The 20,069-nt window shown below is 31.7% G+C and overlaps 2 protein-coding genes across 5 annotated transcripts in view; both read left to right on the top strand.

Moving 5' to 3' along the window:
- Positions 1-2,748: 2,748 nt before the first annotated feature.
- Positions 2,749-13,390, top strand: LOC102626526 (pleiotropic drug resistance protein 1-like). Of its 3 annotated transcripts, XM_006465355.4 has the most exons (24): positions 2,750-3,254; positions 6,611-6,731; positions 6,833-6,921; positions 7,017-7,101; positions 7,231-7,390; positions 7,483-7,559; positions 7,813-7,866; positions 7,966-8,056; positions 8,140-8,441; positions 8,535-8,816; positions 8,898-9,214; positions 9,317-9,477; positions 9,569-9,672; positions 9,760-9,916; positions 9,994-10,089; positions 10,204-10,361; positions 10,474-10,806; positions 10,951-11,241; positions 11,328-11,411; positions 11,522-11,655; positions 11,753-11,980; positions 12,086-12,257; positions 12,342-12,596; positions 12,699-13,390. In XM_006465355.4, exons 1-24 carry the CDS (start codon positions 2,929-2,931, stop codon positions 12,954-12,956), a joined length of 4,335 nt encoding a protein of 1,444 aa, XP_006465418.2. In that variant the 5' UTR covers positions 2,750-2,928; the 3' UTR covers positions 12,957-13,390. The 3 variants fall into 3 exon arrangements, with proteins under 3 accessions (XP_052300207.1, XP_006465418.2, XP_024954224.2); XM_025098456.2 differs by having other exon boundaries at positions 8,140-8,816; XM_052444247.1 differs by lacking the exons at positions 12,086-12,257; positions 12,342-12,596; positions 12,699-13,390 and having other exon boundaries at positions 2,749-3,254; positions 8,140-8,816; positions 11,740-11,881.
- A 4,052-nt stretch (positions 13,391-17,442) lies between these two features.
- LOC102625655 (pleiotropic drug resistance protein 1-like) overlaps positions 17,443-20,069 on the top strand; it is a 38,132-nt gene continuing 35,505 nt past the window's right edge. Inside the window, exon 1 of one of the 2 annotated variants that reach the window (XM_052444246.1) lies at positions 17,443-18,031. In XM_052444246.1, coding sequence (XP_052300206.1) covers positions 17,706-18,031 — 326 coding nt within the window. In that variant the 5' untranslated portion in view covers positions 17,443-17,705. The remainder of the gene's footprint in view (positions 18,032-20,069) is intronic. The other variant, XM_015530589.3, reaches the window with a different exon arrangement.

Here is a 20,069-nt window from a genome sequence, read left to right as displayed (position 1 = left end):
GAACTTTTAAATTATAATTAGTCTCGTACTTGTGTTTAGAATTTTTTTTTTTTTTCAGATACTGATAAATGGATCAAAAATCTTGTTGGGACTTGAAATCCAGCAAAATTTTTCCAGCCCAGTGCCTGCCAGAACCTATCGTAATGTTATAAAAGTTGAAGTTTACCTTGAAATCTAGAGTCCATCTCGATGCTTGTCATGATGTACCTCAATACATGTATCAAAGTCTGGTCCAAAAATCCACTCGAAAACAGAAGAAGAAATGTGTGCTCCTACATACACGCATAAAAACTCAAACCCTTGACATCAAGAACAAAAAATAAGGTTTCCGCTACTTACCGGCTCAACCAACGAGTGGTTTTGCAATATTTATATTTGACGTTAAATATTGTTTTAATGTTGATCCTAATTTAATAAATAGTAACGATTAATTGGTTTTTTTGGTAAGGCTTATCTAATGGTTATAGGTGTTTATATAATTTGCTCATTTTAAAGCTTTTATTGTTATTTGGAGTAGAGTCTTTGAAGATTAAATAAATTATTTTGTTTCTACTAGCAAAACTTAAATTTTAGACTTTTGAGAATAGAAGTTGAAATTTTTTTAAAATATTGAAATGTGTAAAATATCTTTGACACGACTCGTCCCGAATCATTTGGGGCGAGTCTATCTGGTTGCGATTAACTATATTGATATTAAACTTATTAATGAGAATTCTACTGAAAATCGGGCAAAGTCTCCCATATCAATCTAATATTCTCAACCTGCAAATTTATAAAACGAACACTCCCAATAGGATTCAATATTCAATCAACATTCACAACCAATTTCCTTAATTGAAATACCAAATGTCATCCAAACATCTAATATCAAAATACAATAGATTATACTTAATCACAAAATATACCAAAATTATATAATCTAAAATATCTCAACAAAAACATCTCGACTTCTAGCACTATCACTGCTATAATTTCAAAATAACTATCATTGCTAGGTTGATTGTTGTAATTGCAAATATCCTGTGGGGGGAGAGCGAAGTGTAATAAAAAGGGTGAGTATAAAACTCAGTTAACTCAGTGAGTGGATAATATTTTTTAAAAATAATCTTACTTAAAAATAAATTCAATCTTTTCGCTAAGCAATTTCATCAAATATCATAAGAACTTATATAAACTAATTTAAATTAAATCATGTACTGATATAACAACAATACATAATGCTGCATAAAATCAAAGAAATCATAACACTTATAATATCAAATAGTAAATGTCAAAACTATCACTAAACAAGTACCTAGGGTAATAATCTTGTCACACCCAGACCTCTACGGACGGTGCAATTGTTGAAAAATAGCATGTCTATATGCTATTTTGAGGGCACATTTTGAGTGGGTCTCACTTAGCGAAATTGAGAAATCTTGTGAGGTTCGGATTCTATTCCGTTAATACTTCAAAAGTGTAATTTTATTTTCTAAAAATGGTACTTGGGTGAATGAGAAATTGTCTCTCAAAGTTCACCCTTGAAGTTAGAAATTTGAAAGGAAATTAGGTTTATCCCACATGCGAAAAAGAAGCCTAGGGATTAGTATTTATATACAAACACTTAACCATGCATGAGTAAAAATAATAAGCATAGAGGCTCTCTCCACACGCGCGTTCGCAGGGAGGGTGCAAATCCTAGACCGATTTGGTTGAACTCGTGTGCGCCCGCGCATCCTGCGTACACGAATGTCAGCCCAAAATCATCCAAAACTTGCATGGCACGTTATGCAAAAGATCTTATACTTCTTTGAGTATTGAAGTTGCAGAATAAAATCACGGCTCACAAAAAAATTGGCCTAAGACTCCAAAAATTCTAATGTTAGCCCTGAACCAACTAATGCATGTATGATATGTGTAATTGAATTTAATATAACCATCACTTGTATAGTGGTGTTCTCAAATAAATGCACAATGTCATAACATCATGTTTGTATGGCTGACGCATGTAATTTTCTAAAAAAAGATTATATACAAATACGTTTTTCTAGAATATATGAGTAGAAAAATTGAAATTTGAAAAATTAATTATTGTAATGACACTTCTGACTTTTTACAAGAGTTCGAGAAACATTATTTCGAGTAAATTGATCACGATTGTCGACAAAAGATAAGATTGATTCTGCTCCCCAAAATAGTACGATATTAACAACGACTTCAACAATGCTAACCCAGGACACAATGAGGCTGCTGCAACACCGCGCAATTCTGCTCCTTGGCCTCAACTGAAATTTGTAAGTCTGGTTAGAGGTGGCAATTTTTGACGATTCACCAACCTGCCACGAACACAAAATAAATTTGTCTCTGGATTGGTTAAACTTGACACGATTACAAATTTTTGGTTCAGGTTGCTTGTTTGATATTCGTGTCGGGTTTAAAATTTCTGACACGAATAATTATTTGATTAATTATATTGTAGTGACCTACGTTTTATTCAATAGAACTACATTATACTTTTCATTTCTTAAAATCATTTTGTTATATTTTAAATGAAATTGATAAGAGTTTAAGTAGGTAGTGCTACAAAGTTTCTAGACAATATATTAAAAACGTGTTAAAAAGCTAAATATTCAAAAAAAATATAAAAATTATGCAAAATGGTTTACATGATTATGCCAACCCTTGAGGAATCTCATAGCCACCACTGCCGTATGGCGGTCCATTTATGCTGTTAGATGAAGTATATATAAATATATACTAAGTTGATGTATCACTCCATTAACAGTAAGAGTGGACACTGCTCTGTCAAATTAACTAATTATTAACACACAATATTTCTGTGCTGGAATTTCTCTCTATTGAATTCAACGAAAGAAAGAAAGATATAACTTGTGGGTTTTGGACCCTTTGGTTGGTTTCAGCAGTACTGGTTGATCAGTTTGAGTTGCAATGGAGGGCAATAATGATATCTACATGGCCAGTACTAGTCTGCCAAGGAGTATTTCTAGATGGAGAACAAGCTCTATGGGTGCATTTTCGAGGTCTTCTAGGGAAGAAGATGACGAGGAGGCTTTAAAATGGGCTGCTATTGAGAAATTGCCCACTTATAATCGTTTGAAGAAAGGGCTACTTACTACTTCACAAGGAGAAGCTTTTGAAGTTGACGTTTCTAATCTTGGACCGCAAGAAAGACAAAGGTTGATCAATAAATTAGTGACGGTCCCTGAAGTTGATAATGAGAAGTTCTTGTTAAAGCTCAAGAATCGCATTGAGAGGTAACATACAGATTTCTTTTTTCTGTTTTTCTGCAGCTTTAGTCAGGAATTTGTTCTAGTAAGGGGGAGTTCAAACAACAATATAAACTAAGAAGTAACAAAATTTGAACTTTATTGTAATACGAGAGAATAGTATTGCAAGGGAATCCTAATTTTTGTATAAAGGGCAAAAAAAAAAAAAAGAGCATATATTTAGGGTTAGGCAAAACCAAACCGAATTAAAAAGAGCCACCGATATAGTTTTCATCAGTTACATTTAGCTTCCGAATTTTTTTTATTAAAACCCAAAATTCATTTTGGTTTTCGACACAATTTTTAGAAACGAAATATCAAACTTTGTGTCACTATTTTAGTAAAAGAAAATAAAAATAAGAAGATAAATCGAAATAGCGAACTATGTGGTTCGGGTTCGATTCCATTTTTATTCGATCTTTTCAATTAGTCAAAACTGAAAACTGAACCAAACCACAAGTTATCTGCAATCAACTTTTTGCATTGATATTATTTAAATTCTGAAAAAGTCGAACTATTACCACACCTATTTTAATTATATTTCACTTAATGATAAAAATACTATTTTTTTAAATAAACACTATCTTCATTCATAGATCTTACAATTTCTAATTTCATCTTTTTCAGTCTTAATAATTGTTTTTCTCATCAAACTTTCTTTATTATTTGATTTGTAAAGAAAAATAATCTAAAAGAAAAAGTAAGAAAAACTTTAGAAAATAATGAATATTTTATGCGTCTAATATAGTTTTATTGTACTTATAAACTTTGGATGCAACAATTAGTTTGAGAATCCTTAAAAAATTATTTGTAGTGAGATAAATTTTTTTCATTTATTTTCCCACTATGTTGCATCCTAATTTTGTTGCTAGGTATATTATAAGAATATTCTTTTGACTTAGAGGATTACTTCTTAAATTCATATTATTTTAATTATAATAAAAAATTTATATTTTGCAAGCAAAATAATATTGAAGAGAGAAATAAAATGCAAATGGGGTTAGTCCTACTTATATTTGTTTTTAAATGTAATTGTAATATAATAGGGGTTTTATAAGATTAATGAAGGGGTGCCAATAGTCCAACTCTTTTGAAAAATCATAAGAGTCTTTAAGCTAGTTTGGGATTGCGATTGTTGATTAAATAAATTGTTTTACTGTGCGCATATAATAAGCAGTTGATTAAAAAAGCAGCTTAGTTTTTGGTAAACTATGTTATTATAGTTGATGTAAGTTTGAAAAACAGTGCACATGCTTTTGGTAAATTTTACTACAAATGTATTGTTCTATTATATAATGACCAAACTAGACATAAGTTTAAAACTTTAAATTATCTTTTTTTGGAGCATATTTAATAATATTTAGACATACATTTTTCTTTTTAAAACACCTACAATTACATAAAGTGAAAAAAGAACTCAATAAATTTGTTATATAAAATATTATAAAAATTCACACTAATACATAATTCAAATAAAATAAAAAAGTAATATGCATTACATTTATATTAAACTTGATGCAATAAACATCATAACTATAGAAAAAATATATATATAAACAAATTGAATATTAAAAACCATGGTTATGAAATTAATTTTAAAAGTTATGGTTAATTTTCATGTGAAATTGTTCAAAGTTCAAAAAAATTTACATAATTATATGTGAACCTTTTTTAATCTTATAATAGAAAATACAAGTAAAATATAAAAAATATGAACTTTCTAAATCAAAACTTTGATAATAGAGAGAATATATAGTAGTTGTAGCAATAATTTGATTGCGGTGGTAATATGATATATAATGGCTTAATACTATGGTGTATGGAAAAGTAAGACATAATTATTTTTTAAATATTAAAGTTATAATAGGAACTTTAAAAAGGTATGATAGCTTATTTAATAAGCTACTTATCAAAAGCAACCCTCTACCTACTTTTAAAAACTACTATCAAAATGGAAAAAATTATGAAATAAACAGCTTTTACAAAATTTACCAAACATTATTTTTGTCATAAATTATAAAATAAACAATTTATTGAGTTTCAATCTCAATCTCAAATGAAGCCTTTGTGATAAATCTACTTCTTTAATTTTACTCAAACAACACAGGATTCAACTAGAAATGGAAATGGGGAAGGGAGCAGATTGATATCCCATACCTATCTTTAATACTCTATTTAATTTTTTTTACCCTTCTCTTCAAAATTACTTGAGAGGAGGTAATAGGGATTCTTGAGGGTACTTGATCCCTGAATAACTGATAATTTTATTTTTCAAAATTGATTTAATCTTATAAAAGTAAAAGTATGAAATCGTATTATCAACACAAAAATATAAAAATAAATAAAGTAATTAAAATCTTTTTCATCAAACTAACTGAATGTCATCAATATTACAAGATAATTTATAAATTGAGCTAAAGTAGAGTTTCAAAGTTACATACATCAATAAAAATCACACGGTATAAGTCATCAACAAAAGTATCTTTGTCAAGCTTCAAATGTCTATATTAGTTGTATTATTTATATTATTTTTATAAGATATTATGATAATTCCTTTTATATATCCATGCCATTACAATTCAAATGTACGTGCTGAAACTTTTAGAAGAAATGAAAAATAAAAATAGAAATGGGAATTGAAGAGAGGATGAGGATTTTACCAATTCTCAACCACTCCTAAATAAGATATTGTGTATTAAATTATTCTTATCCCTTCATTAAATAAAAATTAAATATAAAATTATACCCTCTCTCTTCATCAGAAGAAAATTTCTCTGACTCCGTTCCCGTAGAGATTTCTATCATTCCTACACTCAACTCGAATCCACTAAATATTAGGATATTTTAATCAAAATTTTTAAGAGCTCACAATGGACTAGACGCATTTTGGCCCTTAATTGAATTCACTTGTGCAATTGATATTCGTATGTCTATTTCATGCTATTAATGATTTTGTCATCCAATCTTACGTTCTATTTGGTGCTAAGATATATTGTAACCGTGCAGCAAAAGTTAGTAGTTGGCAGTAGCTCATGGGTATTTGGTAAACACCGCTAGGCACTAGGCAGTAGCTATGGATAAAAGTTAATTGATAGACCTAGAGGAAATAATTTTTCTCTCGTTCTTATAAATTGTATCAGAGCCGGACCCAATAGCTTAAGTTCTTGTTATTTATGTTTGTGTGTTGTCTCTTTGACTTCCAATTTTTCCCTGGTTTAGAGATGAAATAACTTTGCCTGATTCCAACAAGTTGTATCAGAGAAAGCTCATGTTTTTGTTTTTTATGTGTTTGTTGTCTTTCTAAGTTATGACTTCCAATTTTTCTGTGATTTAATTTTTCTCAGAGTTGGAATTGACCTTCCCAAAGTTGAAGTTCGGTATGAACATTTGAATATTGAAGCAGAAGCGTATATAGCAAGTAAAGCCTTGCCATCGTTCACTAAATTCTATACCAGCATCTTTGAGGTAGCATTACTCTTCAAATAAAAAGTCATTAATTTTTAAAAATTTTACTATGTTTTTTTCATTTCTCGGCTCAAAGTTTAATAATATGTGAATTTTTGAAGGGTTTCTTGAACTATCTCCACATTCTTCCAAGTAGAAAGCAACATTTGACAATCCTCAAGGATGTCAGCGGAATCATAAAGCCTGGCAGGTGAGAGTTAAATAATCTATGGTCTCCTAATTTATTTGTACTTATTTCAATATGTTGGTAGTCACCACAAATTTTGCTCGTTTCTTTTGCTGCAGGTTGACATTGCTTTTGGGTCCTCCAGCTTCTGGAAAGACTACACTTTTGTTGGCTTTGGCCGGGAAACTTGATTCTAGTCTCAAGGTGCTGTTTTTCACTTTGTTAAGATTAAGCTCTTGGATGGGTTTGGCTTTGAGCATTGTAAAGTTCACTCTTTTGCTTTTCACTCTTTGGTTTTCTCTCAACTTCGAGAATGAAAATATCTCTCTATAGGTTTCTGGTAGGGTGACATACAATGGGCACAACATGGATGGGTTTGTGCCTGAGAGAACAGCTGCTTATATCAGCCAACATGATAACCATATCGGTGAAATGACTGTGAGGGAAACCTTGGCCTTCTCTGCTAGATGCCAGGGGGTTGGAACCCGTTATGGTAGCTTCTTGTTAAACCATAGAATTCAGACTGTAGTATATATTTTTTGATGTGGTATAAGCATTAAAGGCCTTTATTTTTGGGAAGTGCAGAAATGTTAACTGAGTTGGCAAGAAGAGAAAAGGCAGCAGGTATTAAGCCCGATCCTGATATCGATGTCTACATGAAGGTGAGAAAAGCAGAAGTTCGTACAAAACATGTTTGGTGTTTAAAAATTAATAGAATAGAGTTTAGTGAAAGATGGGTTTTTTTATTTAAGCTTCGCTTCAGTCAGGTTTTCCTATAGCTTAAAATACTATCATTTTACATTTTTCTCAATTGGAAAAAAAAAAAAGAATTTGAAATCAACCTTATGGAGATGGATTTGAACTCTTCATGATTGATTATCTTGTATTTCTCTGTCAATTCTCTTGTCTCTGCAGGCAATAGCAACTGAAGGCCAAGAAGCCAATGTGATCACTGATTATTATCTAAAGGTGTCATTTTTACGAATCAATCTATAAACAATTGTGAAACGATTGTGGATTTTTCTCAAGAAAGTCACTTGTTTGAATGATTTTTAATATAAAATGTAGGTTCTCGGACTGGATGTCTGTGCAGATACTGTAGTTGGCGATGAAATGATAAGAGGTATATCAGGAGGACAAAGGAAGCGTGTCACAACTGGTAAGTACATAACTCTATAAGTTCATTTCTATTGTTTGCAATGATTTGTTGAAATAAATGACAATTTGTATTTCAAATTATAGGTGAAATGATGGTTGGTCCAGCGTTGGCACTATTTATGGATGAGATTTCTACTGGTTTGGACAGCTCGACGACATTCCAGATTGTTAATTGTTTCAAGCAAAATATTCACATCAATTGTGGCACTGCTGTGATATCACTCCTACAGCCAGCACCAGAAACTTATAATTTATTTGATGATATTATCCTTCTATCTAATGGCCAGATTGTGTACCAGGGACCCCGCGAACTGGTGCTAGAGTTTTTTGAATCCATGGGCTTTAAATGCCCCAAAAGGAAAGGTGTGGCTGACTTCTTGCAAGAAGTATGTTCTAATAGAGCTCTTGCTATGATATGTCTTTTTCTTAATATTTTAATAAAAATGTTGTGGCTTATCTTTAAAAATAATATATTGCAGGTGACATCAAAGAAAGATCAAAAGCAGTATTGGGTACATAAAGAGAGGCCATACAGGTTTGTTACAGTCCAGGAATTCACCGAGGGATTCCAATCATTCCATGTGGGACAGAAAATTTCTGATGAGCTTCAGACTCCATTTGATAAGAGCAAGAGCCATCGAGCTGCTTTGACCACAGAAGTGTATGGTGCTGGCAGGAGGGAGTTATTGAAAGCTTGCATCTCAAGAGAACTTTTGCTGATGAAGAGGAACTCATTTGTCTACATTTTCAAGCTCATACAAGTGAGTATCAACTTAATTTTGAGTTGTTCTAATCATTTCTTTATGTTATATTGGTTTATTGATTATGTTTCCCGTCATTAGATTGCATCTGTCGCATTGGTCTATATGACACTCTTCTTCAGGACAAAGATGCACAAAGATTCAGTTACTGATGGTGGAATTTACGCTGGTGCCTTGTTCTTCGCCACTGTGATGGTTATGTTCAATGGATTTTCAGAGATTTCTATGACCATAGCCAAGCTTCCTGTCTTCTACAAGCAAAGAGATTTCCGTTTCTTTCCTCCGTGGGCTTATGCTATACCCTCATGGATCCTCAAGATCCCTATCTCTTTCCTGGAGGTTGCTGTTTGGGTATTCTTAACATATTATGTAATTGGGTTGGATCCCAATGCTGGAAGGTAAGCAGAAAGAAAAGGGTCCAAATTGACATGTAACCAATGACATTTTTTCTGCAGGATATATTTATCCAACAAGTTGATGTGATGATTTTGTTGTTGCAGGTTTTTTAAGCAGTATTTTCTGCTTTTGGCTGCTAACCAGATGGCATCTGCATTGTTCCGATTAATTGCAGCAACAGGCAGGAACATGGTTGTTGCTAACACATTTGGTTCATTCGCATTACTAGTGCTTTTCTCATTGGGTGGATTTGTCCTTTCTCGAGGTACAGAGAATACACTAGTAAATGAGACAAAATTAGCTTCTTTTATCAAAATTAAACTATAATATTGCCGTTTCCTTGTTTCATAATGCAGAGGACATCAAAAAATGGTGGAAATGGGCTTACTGGTGTTCTCCATTGTCGTACGCACAGAATGCAATAGTGGCAAATGAATTTCTTGGGCACAGTTGGAAAAAGGTAATTCTTCCACTCTTATCCATGATTGTTTAATTATTTATTAGCAACTTACTGATATCTGATGTGTGTAAATTTTTTATATCATAGTTTACTCCAAACTCAATTGAATCACTTGGAGTCCAACTTTTGAAGTCTCGTGGGTTCTTCGCACATGCATATTGGTTTTGGCTTGGATTGGGGGCTTTGTTTGGTTTTGTATTGCTGTTCAACCTTGGTTTCACTTTGGCTCTTACTTTTCTTAACCGTGAGTATTGTTACCATCTTCGTTTGAATCTATGGCAATGAGTTTACGTTCGAATTTCTGGCACAAAATATTTACAGGATTAGAGAAGCCTCGGGCTATTTTAACAGAGGAATCTGAAAGTAATGAGCAAGATAGCACAATTGGAGGAACTGTTCAGTTGTCGACCCATGGAGGTAGTTCCAGGCGTTAAACACGCATCTATGTCAAAACTATTTTGATACATTTGAGCAAGAGTGAGACATCTCTTTAACATCATCTTATCATAATAAATTACTTTAAACATGCAGAGAGTGGAAATGACATTAGGGATAGAAACTCCTCTTCCCACTCCTTAACCTTGACAGAAGCAGAGGGCAGTCATCCAAAGAAAAGAGGAATGGTTCTTCCATTTGAACCTCATTCCCTTACATTTGATGAGGTTGTGTACTCTGTTGATATGCCACAGGTAATATTAATTTGAAAAATTATTAGGCAATATTTAGAAAGTTCGATAATATCTCCATTCATTACAATGTAGTCCAGGTGTGATGACCAATTGGTTCGATTTTACTTTGCAGCAAATGAAACTTCAAGGTGTTTCTGATGACAAATTAGTGCTTTTGAATGGTGTGAGCGGTGCCTTCCGGCCAGGTGTACTAACTGCCTTAATGGGTGTTAGTGGTGCTGGTAAAACCACTTTGATGGATGTGCTGGCAGGCAGGAAAACAGGCGGATATATTACTGGGAACATAAAAGTATCAGGTTACCCAAAGAAGCAAGAAACTTTTGCTCGCATTTCAGGATACTGTGAGCAGAATGACATCCACTCTCCCTTTGTTACTGTATACGAGTCCTTGCTCTATTCAGCCTGGCTCCGTTTACCACCTGAAATTGATTCTGAAACCAGAAAGGTTGGTACTGAAATCACCTGCAGAGTTGGGTCATTGAGAGCTAAAACAAGTTAAACAGAGTCAGAAAGAATAGAAAAGTTTGATTCCCTAACTACATTATTGGAAATGGTCATACTAATTTTTAGTTTTACCCTTAATTTACAGATGTTTATTGGGGAAGTCATGGAGCTTGTGGAGCTGAAACCACTGAAACAATCACTAGTTGGTTTGCCTGGTGTAAGTGGTCTGTCAACAGAGCAGCGTAAGAGACTTACCATTGCAGTTGAGCTGGTGGCTAACCCATCAATCATATTTATGGATGAGCCAACCTCAGGGCTAGATGCAAGGGCTGCTTCAATCGTTATGAGAACTGTTCGAAACACAGTAGACACTGGAAGGACTGTTGTGTGCACCATCCATCAACCAAGCATTGACATATTTGAAGCTTTTGATGAGGTAAGAAAGGTTATATCTTGATCAAATTATCAAAAAGTTCTTTTTCTCCCATCTATTGATTACAATTATTCAAAAATGCGTTGCAGCTATTCCTAATGAAGCGAGGGGGATATGAAATTTATGTCGGGCCATTGGGGCGCCATTCTTGCCATCTTATCAGCTATTTTGAAGTATGTTCTGAAGCACATTTTCATAATACAATGGAAATCTAACTGCAATATCACACTTGCATAATTTACATCATGATACTAGCTGATGCATGTTTATTTGTTTTTATAAGGCAATTCCTGGAGTTGAGAAAATTAAAGATGGTTATAATCCTGCAACTTGGATGTTGGAAGTGTCGGCTCCATCGCAAGAAGTTGCTTTGGGGGTTGATTTTTCTGATATTTACAAACGCTCAGAGTTATACAGGTATGTTTGTGATGTACTACTAGGTAGCATAGCCAATGGACCAAAATCCATTCAACAGTGCCAACACATTTGTTTAACTCAAAGATGAATGTGTCAGGAGAAACAAATCACTTATTGAAGATTTAAGCAAGCCTGCTCCAGGCTCAAAGGACCTCCATTTTGCTGCTCAGTACTCTCAGTCAGCTTCCACCCAATTTCTGGCTTGCTTATGGAAACAACACTGGTCATACTGGCGAAATCCAGCATACACTGCTGTTAGATTCTTTTTTACAACCTTTATAGCATTGTTGCTTGGGTCAATTTTTTGGGACTTGGGCGGTAAAACGTAAGTGATAACCAGTTGTCTGGAACAGTTTATATTTAGATGATGTTCGTAAGTGTTGTTGTTTCATCTGCCTTTTAATCTTAATTTTCACTTTTCAAATTTTAGGGAAAAGAGGCAAGATCTGTTAAATGCAATGGGTTCCATGTTTACTGCTATTATCTTCCTGGGCGTTCAATATTGTTCATCAGTGCAGCCAATAGTATCCGTTGAAAGGACGGTCTTTTACAGAGAAAAAGCTGCTGGCATGTACTCGGGCATTCCATGGGCGTTAGCACAAGTAATCGTTTGACAAGTTACATGTCCATATTAAATGTTATAAGAAATGTGTTTCATCCTGATTATTAATTTTTCTTTCCTGCAGGTTATGATTGAGATTCCTTATATATTTGTCCAGTCACTAGTGTACAGTTCTATAGTCTATGCTATGATGGAATTTGACTGGACAGCCGCAAAGTTCTTTTGGTATATATTCTTCATGTACGTCACATTGTTGTTCTTCACCTTCTATGGCATGTTGACTGTGGCTATAACACCAAACCACCACATTGCTGCCATTGTTTCGACTTTATTTTATGGGATATGGAACATCTTCAGCGGGTTTATAATCCCAAGACCCGTGAGTACCATCCTGCTATTTCTATTGTATATGCTAGATTTTCTTGCTTATGGAATTTTTGTTATTCGTCCTTTCCTCATCTTTCTACTTGTCAAACCACAGAGGATTCCTGTATGGTGGAGATGGTACTATTGGGCAAACCCTATAGCTTGGACCTTGTATGGATTGATTGCTTCCCAGTTTGGAGATATGGAGGATAAAATGGAAAGCGGTGAAACAGTAAAACATTTTCTTAGAGATTATTTCGATTTTAAACATGATTTTCTGGGAGTAGTTGCGGGTGTCCTTACTTGCTTTCCAGGGCTCTTTGCACTTCTCTTCGCCGTAGCAATTAAGCAGCTTAATTTCCAGAGGCGATAGAAATTTAATTTGATTTTGAAGATCAAGCTTGTGCTTCATGGGAAAAGAACTGGTACTAAACATGTGATGTACAACGGAAACCACGTCGCGGAAGGCTTAGCTAAGCTGTTTGGAGTATCTCCACCAGAATGTATCCAATAATACGGTTCCTCTATAGTATCATCTTATAAAAATTGGGTGGGAAGTTATCCTTAACTGTGCTATTTGGAGTTTAATTTCCTGAATCTGTAGAAGTTTAATTTCATTTCTTAGATGATGTCTGGCTTACTGCTACCAAACATGGGGGGGGCACAATTAGGAGAATCGGGTCGGGGATGCCTTGGCTAAATTGAGCATGTTATTCTTCATCTTTTCAGGAATTTACATCTGTATTAATGGCAGGAGGTGGTTAATGTAGTATATGATGCAAGAAGATAGAACTTTTTAATTTGTTACTCAGGTGCCATTTCGTACTTTAGATTACACATAATTAATGATGTGAAGCAAAAGTGACCTGGCTGAGTGGTTCCAAGCAACTTTATTTGACTGGCTACACGAGTTCAAATTTTAGAGAAAAAAAAAACGTTTATTGTTTATTAAAACAAATGAAGCAAACAATGTGGAAATCAAAACAAATGAAGATAATAGCCATCCAAGCACGTCTGGGGTCAACAAAAGGTCACATTTTTAAATATATATTTTTTTATGAGATGAAAAATTGAAGTGTAAAGTTTATTGTTTATTATTATTTTTATTTTTTCTCACTGGTTGGAGTTCAAGAAATCATAACTTTAATCAAATGGATCACAACTCACGACAAAAGATGATGAGAAAAATTTCTGTAAGGTAAGCACACCATTTCAGTAGATTGAGGAGGTCTTCCTGTCCAATAAAAATTTGTCAAATGACAAATCTAATGAGCCTTGTGATGGGATTGCGATCTATAATTTTTTTTTTAATTTTAAATTTTGCAATGCCAGTCAGTATGCCACCAACATTATATTGGTGGATGCCGTCAAGGGACCTACCAAATCTACCAAGATTATACTGGTGGTGCCATCAAGGAACCTACCAAATATACCATTTGATTATTATGTGATTAGCACTCCACGATAGCGTATTGGGGTGGTGGCGCTGTCGTACAGAAATCTTTCTCCTGGATAACACAAAAATGACAGGGCGACGCGGCTGATGCAGCGCCGCACAATTCAACTCCTCCATCACAGCCGAAATTTTTAAGTCTTGCACTGAACCGGTCTTTGTCGAAGTCTGTTGAAGCACTGTTTAATGTGAAAGTTTAACTTACTTTTCTTGCGTAAAGTCAAGACAAGGGGGAAAAAAACCTGTAAATAAAATAATAACCAAATTATTGAAAAGCAGTGTATAACATAACTAATGATGATTTTAACAAAAAAATAATAATTATTATCTTCTATTTTCCTCTAAACCCTGTTTTTATAAATCATCATCCCTATATATAAATATATGTTTGGATAGTAATGGCTTGTTTAGTATTAAAATTATGCAGCTGTAGTTTTAAAATAATAGTATTAAAATATTTGGTAAACATTATTTACTGTAACTTGAAACTTATATTGATTTGATCCCGCAATTATATGATGAAAAACTTACAATATAATTATCAGTTTTATAAAAATTATTATTTAAATTCATATTTACTATATATTATAAAATTTTATTTTATAATTACGGTTTTTTTTTCCACAACAACTATAATTAAAAGGTACTACACCTCAATATCAGATAGGACTAAGTCTTATACCTCAAAAAGAAATTAAGATTTAAGGATAGACAAATGTTCTTTACATTCATGTAGTTTTGTTTAATAGCTCATTATATTTTTATAGTTTGTAAAATGCATCAACACATCATTCTCTCTCAACTTTAAAAGTCTTATTCCTGATGAATTTAGATAAATTAAATAAAGAACGCAATTTTTTTTAATTATTTAAGTAAGAAATGATTAATAAAAAATTTTTCACTATTGTTCAAATTTTTACAATATAATTATTAATCAAATAAAACATATTTTTTGTAAGAGAAAATATTTGAATTTGTTTAGGAGTAAAGCAGAAGCATCTTCTGAATGCAATTTATTCTGTCTAACATAGAGAGACCAACGAGGGAGAAGCCATCTGTTCTGAAGGCCAAGGAAAATTAACTAGTATTGAGTCTCACTCAATCCAAAGCTAATGCCACTGTCGAGCAAAAGCATTCTAAAAAACATAAATAACTGTCATGATTTCGGCTTTAAAAAACTCCACCATAAGCTGAAGCATCGCATCCAAATTTTGGCCTTAATCCAACCGAAAGGAGGAAGGCAGCATATCAAGGGCCTGTTTCCCATACAGGTGTATCAATTGTAGTTTAAAAGTTAAGTTATGGTTTTAAAATATTTGATAAATATTTGCTATTATAATTTAAAAATAAAACTACACTAATTTAATCAAAATAATTATCGAATCTGATTATTTTTCACGCCCATCAAAATTCCTTAATATAATAAACATAACCGTAACCAGCAGCAAATTAATTGGACACTTTATAGCGAGGGTATTAGTTGAGATAGGCAGCTGAAAGCAGAGAAAGGGCGCTAGCCATTCCCACTAGCTGCGCACATAAGAGCTCAGTGAAGGTAAAAAGGAGATCCTCTTATTCCTTGTGGCTCAAAATCTTGCAGAGACTCCATTCAAACCACAAAAATAAAGACTTTATAATATAGACAAGACAAAATCTTGCACTCTGTCATCTATGCAAGTTTCCATATTGCACATTTTAATTGTGTACCTTTAAAATGTGCATTAAAGCTAAAGACTTTAAACGTGTATATACTAGTACACGATGAAAATTTGTAAACATGTTTTCCTGGCATATGAGTTGAAAAATTAAATTGAAAATTCATTGTTACAATGACATCTCGAACTTTTTTACTCTAGGATGGTCAAGAAAAGATAATGTCGATCAAATGGTTGTCTGTGATTATTGACACTTATGCATTCAAAGTAGAAAAAAAATGCCCTTAGCCTTATGTGTCACATGATAGTCACACTTTTTGTATAGTGTTCACTTGTTGGAGTAGGATTGGAAAACGTGGATTTCTCTCACTCCAGCGCTTACTTGCTCATTTAAGAAGGGGTGCGAGAGTCCCACTCCATATGTCCCACTTATTTTTGGAGTGAGGAGTGGAATTCTCACTTCCATCTTCTTTTTTTACCCTTCTTTTATAAAATAATTTATATTTATTAAAATAATATATTGTTACATTTACTTAAAAATAATAATAATAAACTTATTTGAATATAATATTATTATATTTAGTTAGAAATAATATTTTATGTAATATAAGTTAAGGTTATTTAAAAATAATATTATCATATTTGTAGAGAATTGATAATATTTTTATAAACTATCTTTGTTTGATAATATAATATTATTATATTTATTTAATATTACTAATAAATAGTTTATTCTAAGAAAATATTAATTTTGTACTATATTATTAATAATAATGTTTCATTTTTGTTACTCTTATCAATAATATTTAACTTACATAACTAAAATTAAAATTAATAATAAAATAAATAGTTTATTTTATAAATATATTCTATTATTCAACTTTTTAACTAAAAATTAGTACTTTTTAAATAAGGGTAAAATTATAATATGAAACAATTTACTCACAATCCAAGATGATGTAAATATATAAATGGGATTTTGATTTTTGTTCAACACCTCTGTTCCAGTATAAGTAAACAACTTATTTCCCCTCTCACTCCACACTCCTAATATCAAGATTCTCACTTTTCAAATTTCTTAATGCAATTCGAGAAGTAAACGATATTTTAACATAGTATGAGCATAAGTTTGTTGTTGTAAGAGGTGGTGAATTTAGACTCAACAAGATATTATCTTGGATGCTTTATAACTCTTTTCGAAATTCAAACAACCTTTTACTTTGAGATTATCGTTGTAATAATTGAGAGAGATTTTAGTGGTCAAATATAGTGGACTAATGTTTGGTTGTAATAGGATATTACATGTCTACCCTACTAAATGATTGGATTGTAAGAGCATCACCAAAATGCTCTTCAAATAAGATTTTATTACTTATTTGAAGAGCCACATTAATATTTAAAGCTCCAAGAGACACTCTAATTAAGATTTTTGAAATAAGAATTGATTCTCTCTCTTCAAATTTGGAGAGTTAATTTCTCCCTCTTCAATTTATATTTTATTACTTTTCATTGAAGAAAGAGAGAGAAGTGTTTTAATTGCTATTGACTTTTCCTTTAAAAAACTAATTATATGATTAAAACAATATTAACTTATTTCTATTTGGAGAATATCATATTTTTTCACCTTTCTATTTGTCACATAGGTAAGTAAATAGGTATTTGAAGAATAAAATTTATAGAGGTTTTTGGAGATGTTCTAAGTCGGGTCCCGTATGAATTCCGTTGCCTCTCTCTTCTTTCTCTTTCGCGACGCCAGTACGCCACCATTTTCTGAATATTTTAGCTGACACTGACATGTTCCATTCCTTTATAAACATAAGTATAAGCGGAGTTGTTATATATACCAAGCCATTTATAGTAAGAGATAACATTGCCCTGTCAAATTAATTAACTGATACACAATAGTTCTTCTGTGCCTGAATTTCTGTCTATTGCATTCAACAAAAAGAAAGAAAAATATAACTTGTGAGTTTGGTTGGTTTCAGCAGTACTAATTGATCAGCTTGACTTTGCAATGGAGGGCAGTCATGATAGTTACTTGGCGAGTACTAGTTTGCGTGGGAATATTTCTAGATGGAGAACAAGTTCTGTGGGTGCATTTTCGAAGTCCCTGAGGGAAGAAGATGATGAGGAGGCTCTAAAATGGGCCGCTCTTGAGAAACTGCCTACTTATAATCGTTTGAGGAAAGGATTACTAACTACTTCACGAGGTGAAGCTTTCGAAGTTGATGTTTCTAATCTTGGACTGCAACAAAGGCAAAGGTTGATCAATAAATTGGTGAAAGTCACTGAAGTTGATAACGAGAAGTTCTTGTTGAAGCTCAAGAGCCGCATTGATAGGTAAAAATTCTCTTTTTTCAGCACCTTCAAGGGGGTATTCAGAAATTTGATATAGGAAGGAAGAGTCATTCAAAACAACAGTAATTTTTTTTCTTAAATCTTTCTCTTTTATAGTAATTTTTTCTATTTTCACAACAGTTTATAAACTTATGCAAGGGCTGTTTTTAAAAGTATTATATAAAATAATTCTTCAAATAATTAATAACGCTCTTAGAGTCTCTACCTCGACCTTTTTGTTTTAACAAATTAATAAGAACTTATTTTACTGACCATAACCCTAATATATTATATTATCAGAGTGATGCTACTGCAACCCCCTCTTTCTCTTATAAAACACCTATTGTAATGTATTTACAATTTTATCCTCTATTTTTTTAAATTATATTAAAAAAAAAAGATATCTGTACCCTTAAGATTTGAAAAAATAATCACTAACACTCAAATTTTCAAAAAGGGACACCTGGACCCCTTTTAACCATAATATCATTTATCTCTATTATCCAAAAAAGAAATCACTCTAATGTTTTATAAGAAATCAAAATATAATATTAAAATAAATATATTAAAATTTGAACGTTATGTAAAATAATAATTTTAACATTACTAGTATGTGCGATTTTTTTAATTGTAAAATATATTTAAGGCAAAATTTTATTTAAAATCTCTACAATGAAAACAAATATATTATTAAAATAAATATAATAATTTATATAATATTGTATAATAGAGGTAAAGTATTATGGTTAAAAGGAGGTTTTGATGTCCTTTTTTGAGAACTTAAAGGTGTTGGTGACCATTTCTCTAAACCTTCAGGGTATAAATGTCCTTTTTCCTATTAGAAATTAAAATTTATCTAATTAAACCCCTCTTTTCCCATCACAAACTCTTTAAATCTATAAAGTTAATCAATTAAAAGAGTAAGAATTTGATTAAAATAAGTTTGATTCACTTATTTACAATTTATTTTTACATTCTATTTTGGTTAATTTAAAACCTGAATCAAATTCAACTCAATTTTTCAGTTCAAATCAAAAACCAAATTAAACTTAGATATGTATTGAGAGGTTTTGCTATGATATTTCCCTATTTGAAATTTCAATTCATCCCTTAATAAAATTATAATTTTTAATTTATCCTCAAAAATATGAAAACCTTAATATATCCTCGTTTTTCATTTAAAAGATGAGGCAAATAGGATGCATGTTAATGATTTTTTTTTGTCTTTTTAATAGTAAATGAGGATAAATTGAGATTTCATACTTTCCTATGATAAATTGAAAACTGCCACTTTAAGTAGGGAGTAAATTAAAATTTACGCTATTTAAAAATTTTGAAAAATCAAAAGGAACTTTATGTTAAATCAACTTTTATTCTAAAGGGTAAATGATTGCTTAGTACTTATATTTTAGATTAAATAACCATTTAGTCTTATTTTAAAAAATATCTTAAGACACCCCTACTATTAAATATGTTACACTTTTGTTCTTACTTTTTTCTCAAACTTTACAAAAAAATCTTTGCAATAATCTTGGGACATAATAAAAAGAAAAAAAATGTTAATCAATCCATTAACTTTTAAAAGTAAATAAAAATTAATGTAAAAATTTCTTGCTATTAATAAAAATTAATGTAAAAATTTCTTGATATTATTTTGCTTCTAAAGTTAATTTGATATTAATTTGGTATTTGTGAATAAAATTATTATGTATTGTAAAAGCAAAGAACTAATAAAGATAAGAGTGTAACATATTTAACGGTAGAGTTGTTTTAAAATATTTTCCAAAATATAATGATTAAATAGATATTTAATTTAAAATATAGGAATTAAACAAATATTTATCTTCTTTTATTTAAATTGTACTCCTATAACAAAAAACTCCAATTTATAATCTTCAGGATAAAGCAATGAAGTGTCAACTGACTCAACTAAAAATGATTTGTTGGCTAATAAATCATACGCCTGTGGAATTGATATTCATATGAACAGTAATACTTGTATTTGAATGTTGATTCGTATTTGCAATTAATTGGTAGAACT

The sequence above is a fragment of the Citrus sinensis genome, chromosome 7, assembly GCF_022201045.2.
Source record: "Citrus sinensis cultivar Valencia sweet orange chromosome 7, DVS_A1.0, whole genome shotgun sequence".
In the NCBI taxonomy this organism is placed as follows: Eukaryota; Viridiplantae; Streptophyta; class Magnoliopsida; order Sapindales; family Rutaceae; genus Citrus; species Citrus sinensis.
The sequence above is the reverse complement of the archived record's forward strand: the minus strand, read 5'-3'. Positions and strand labels throughout refer to the sequence as shown.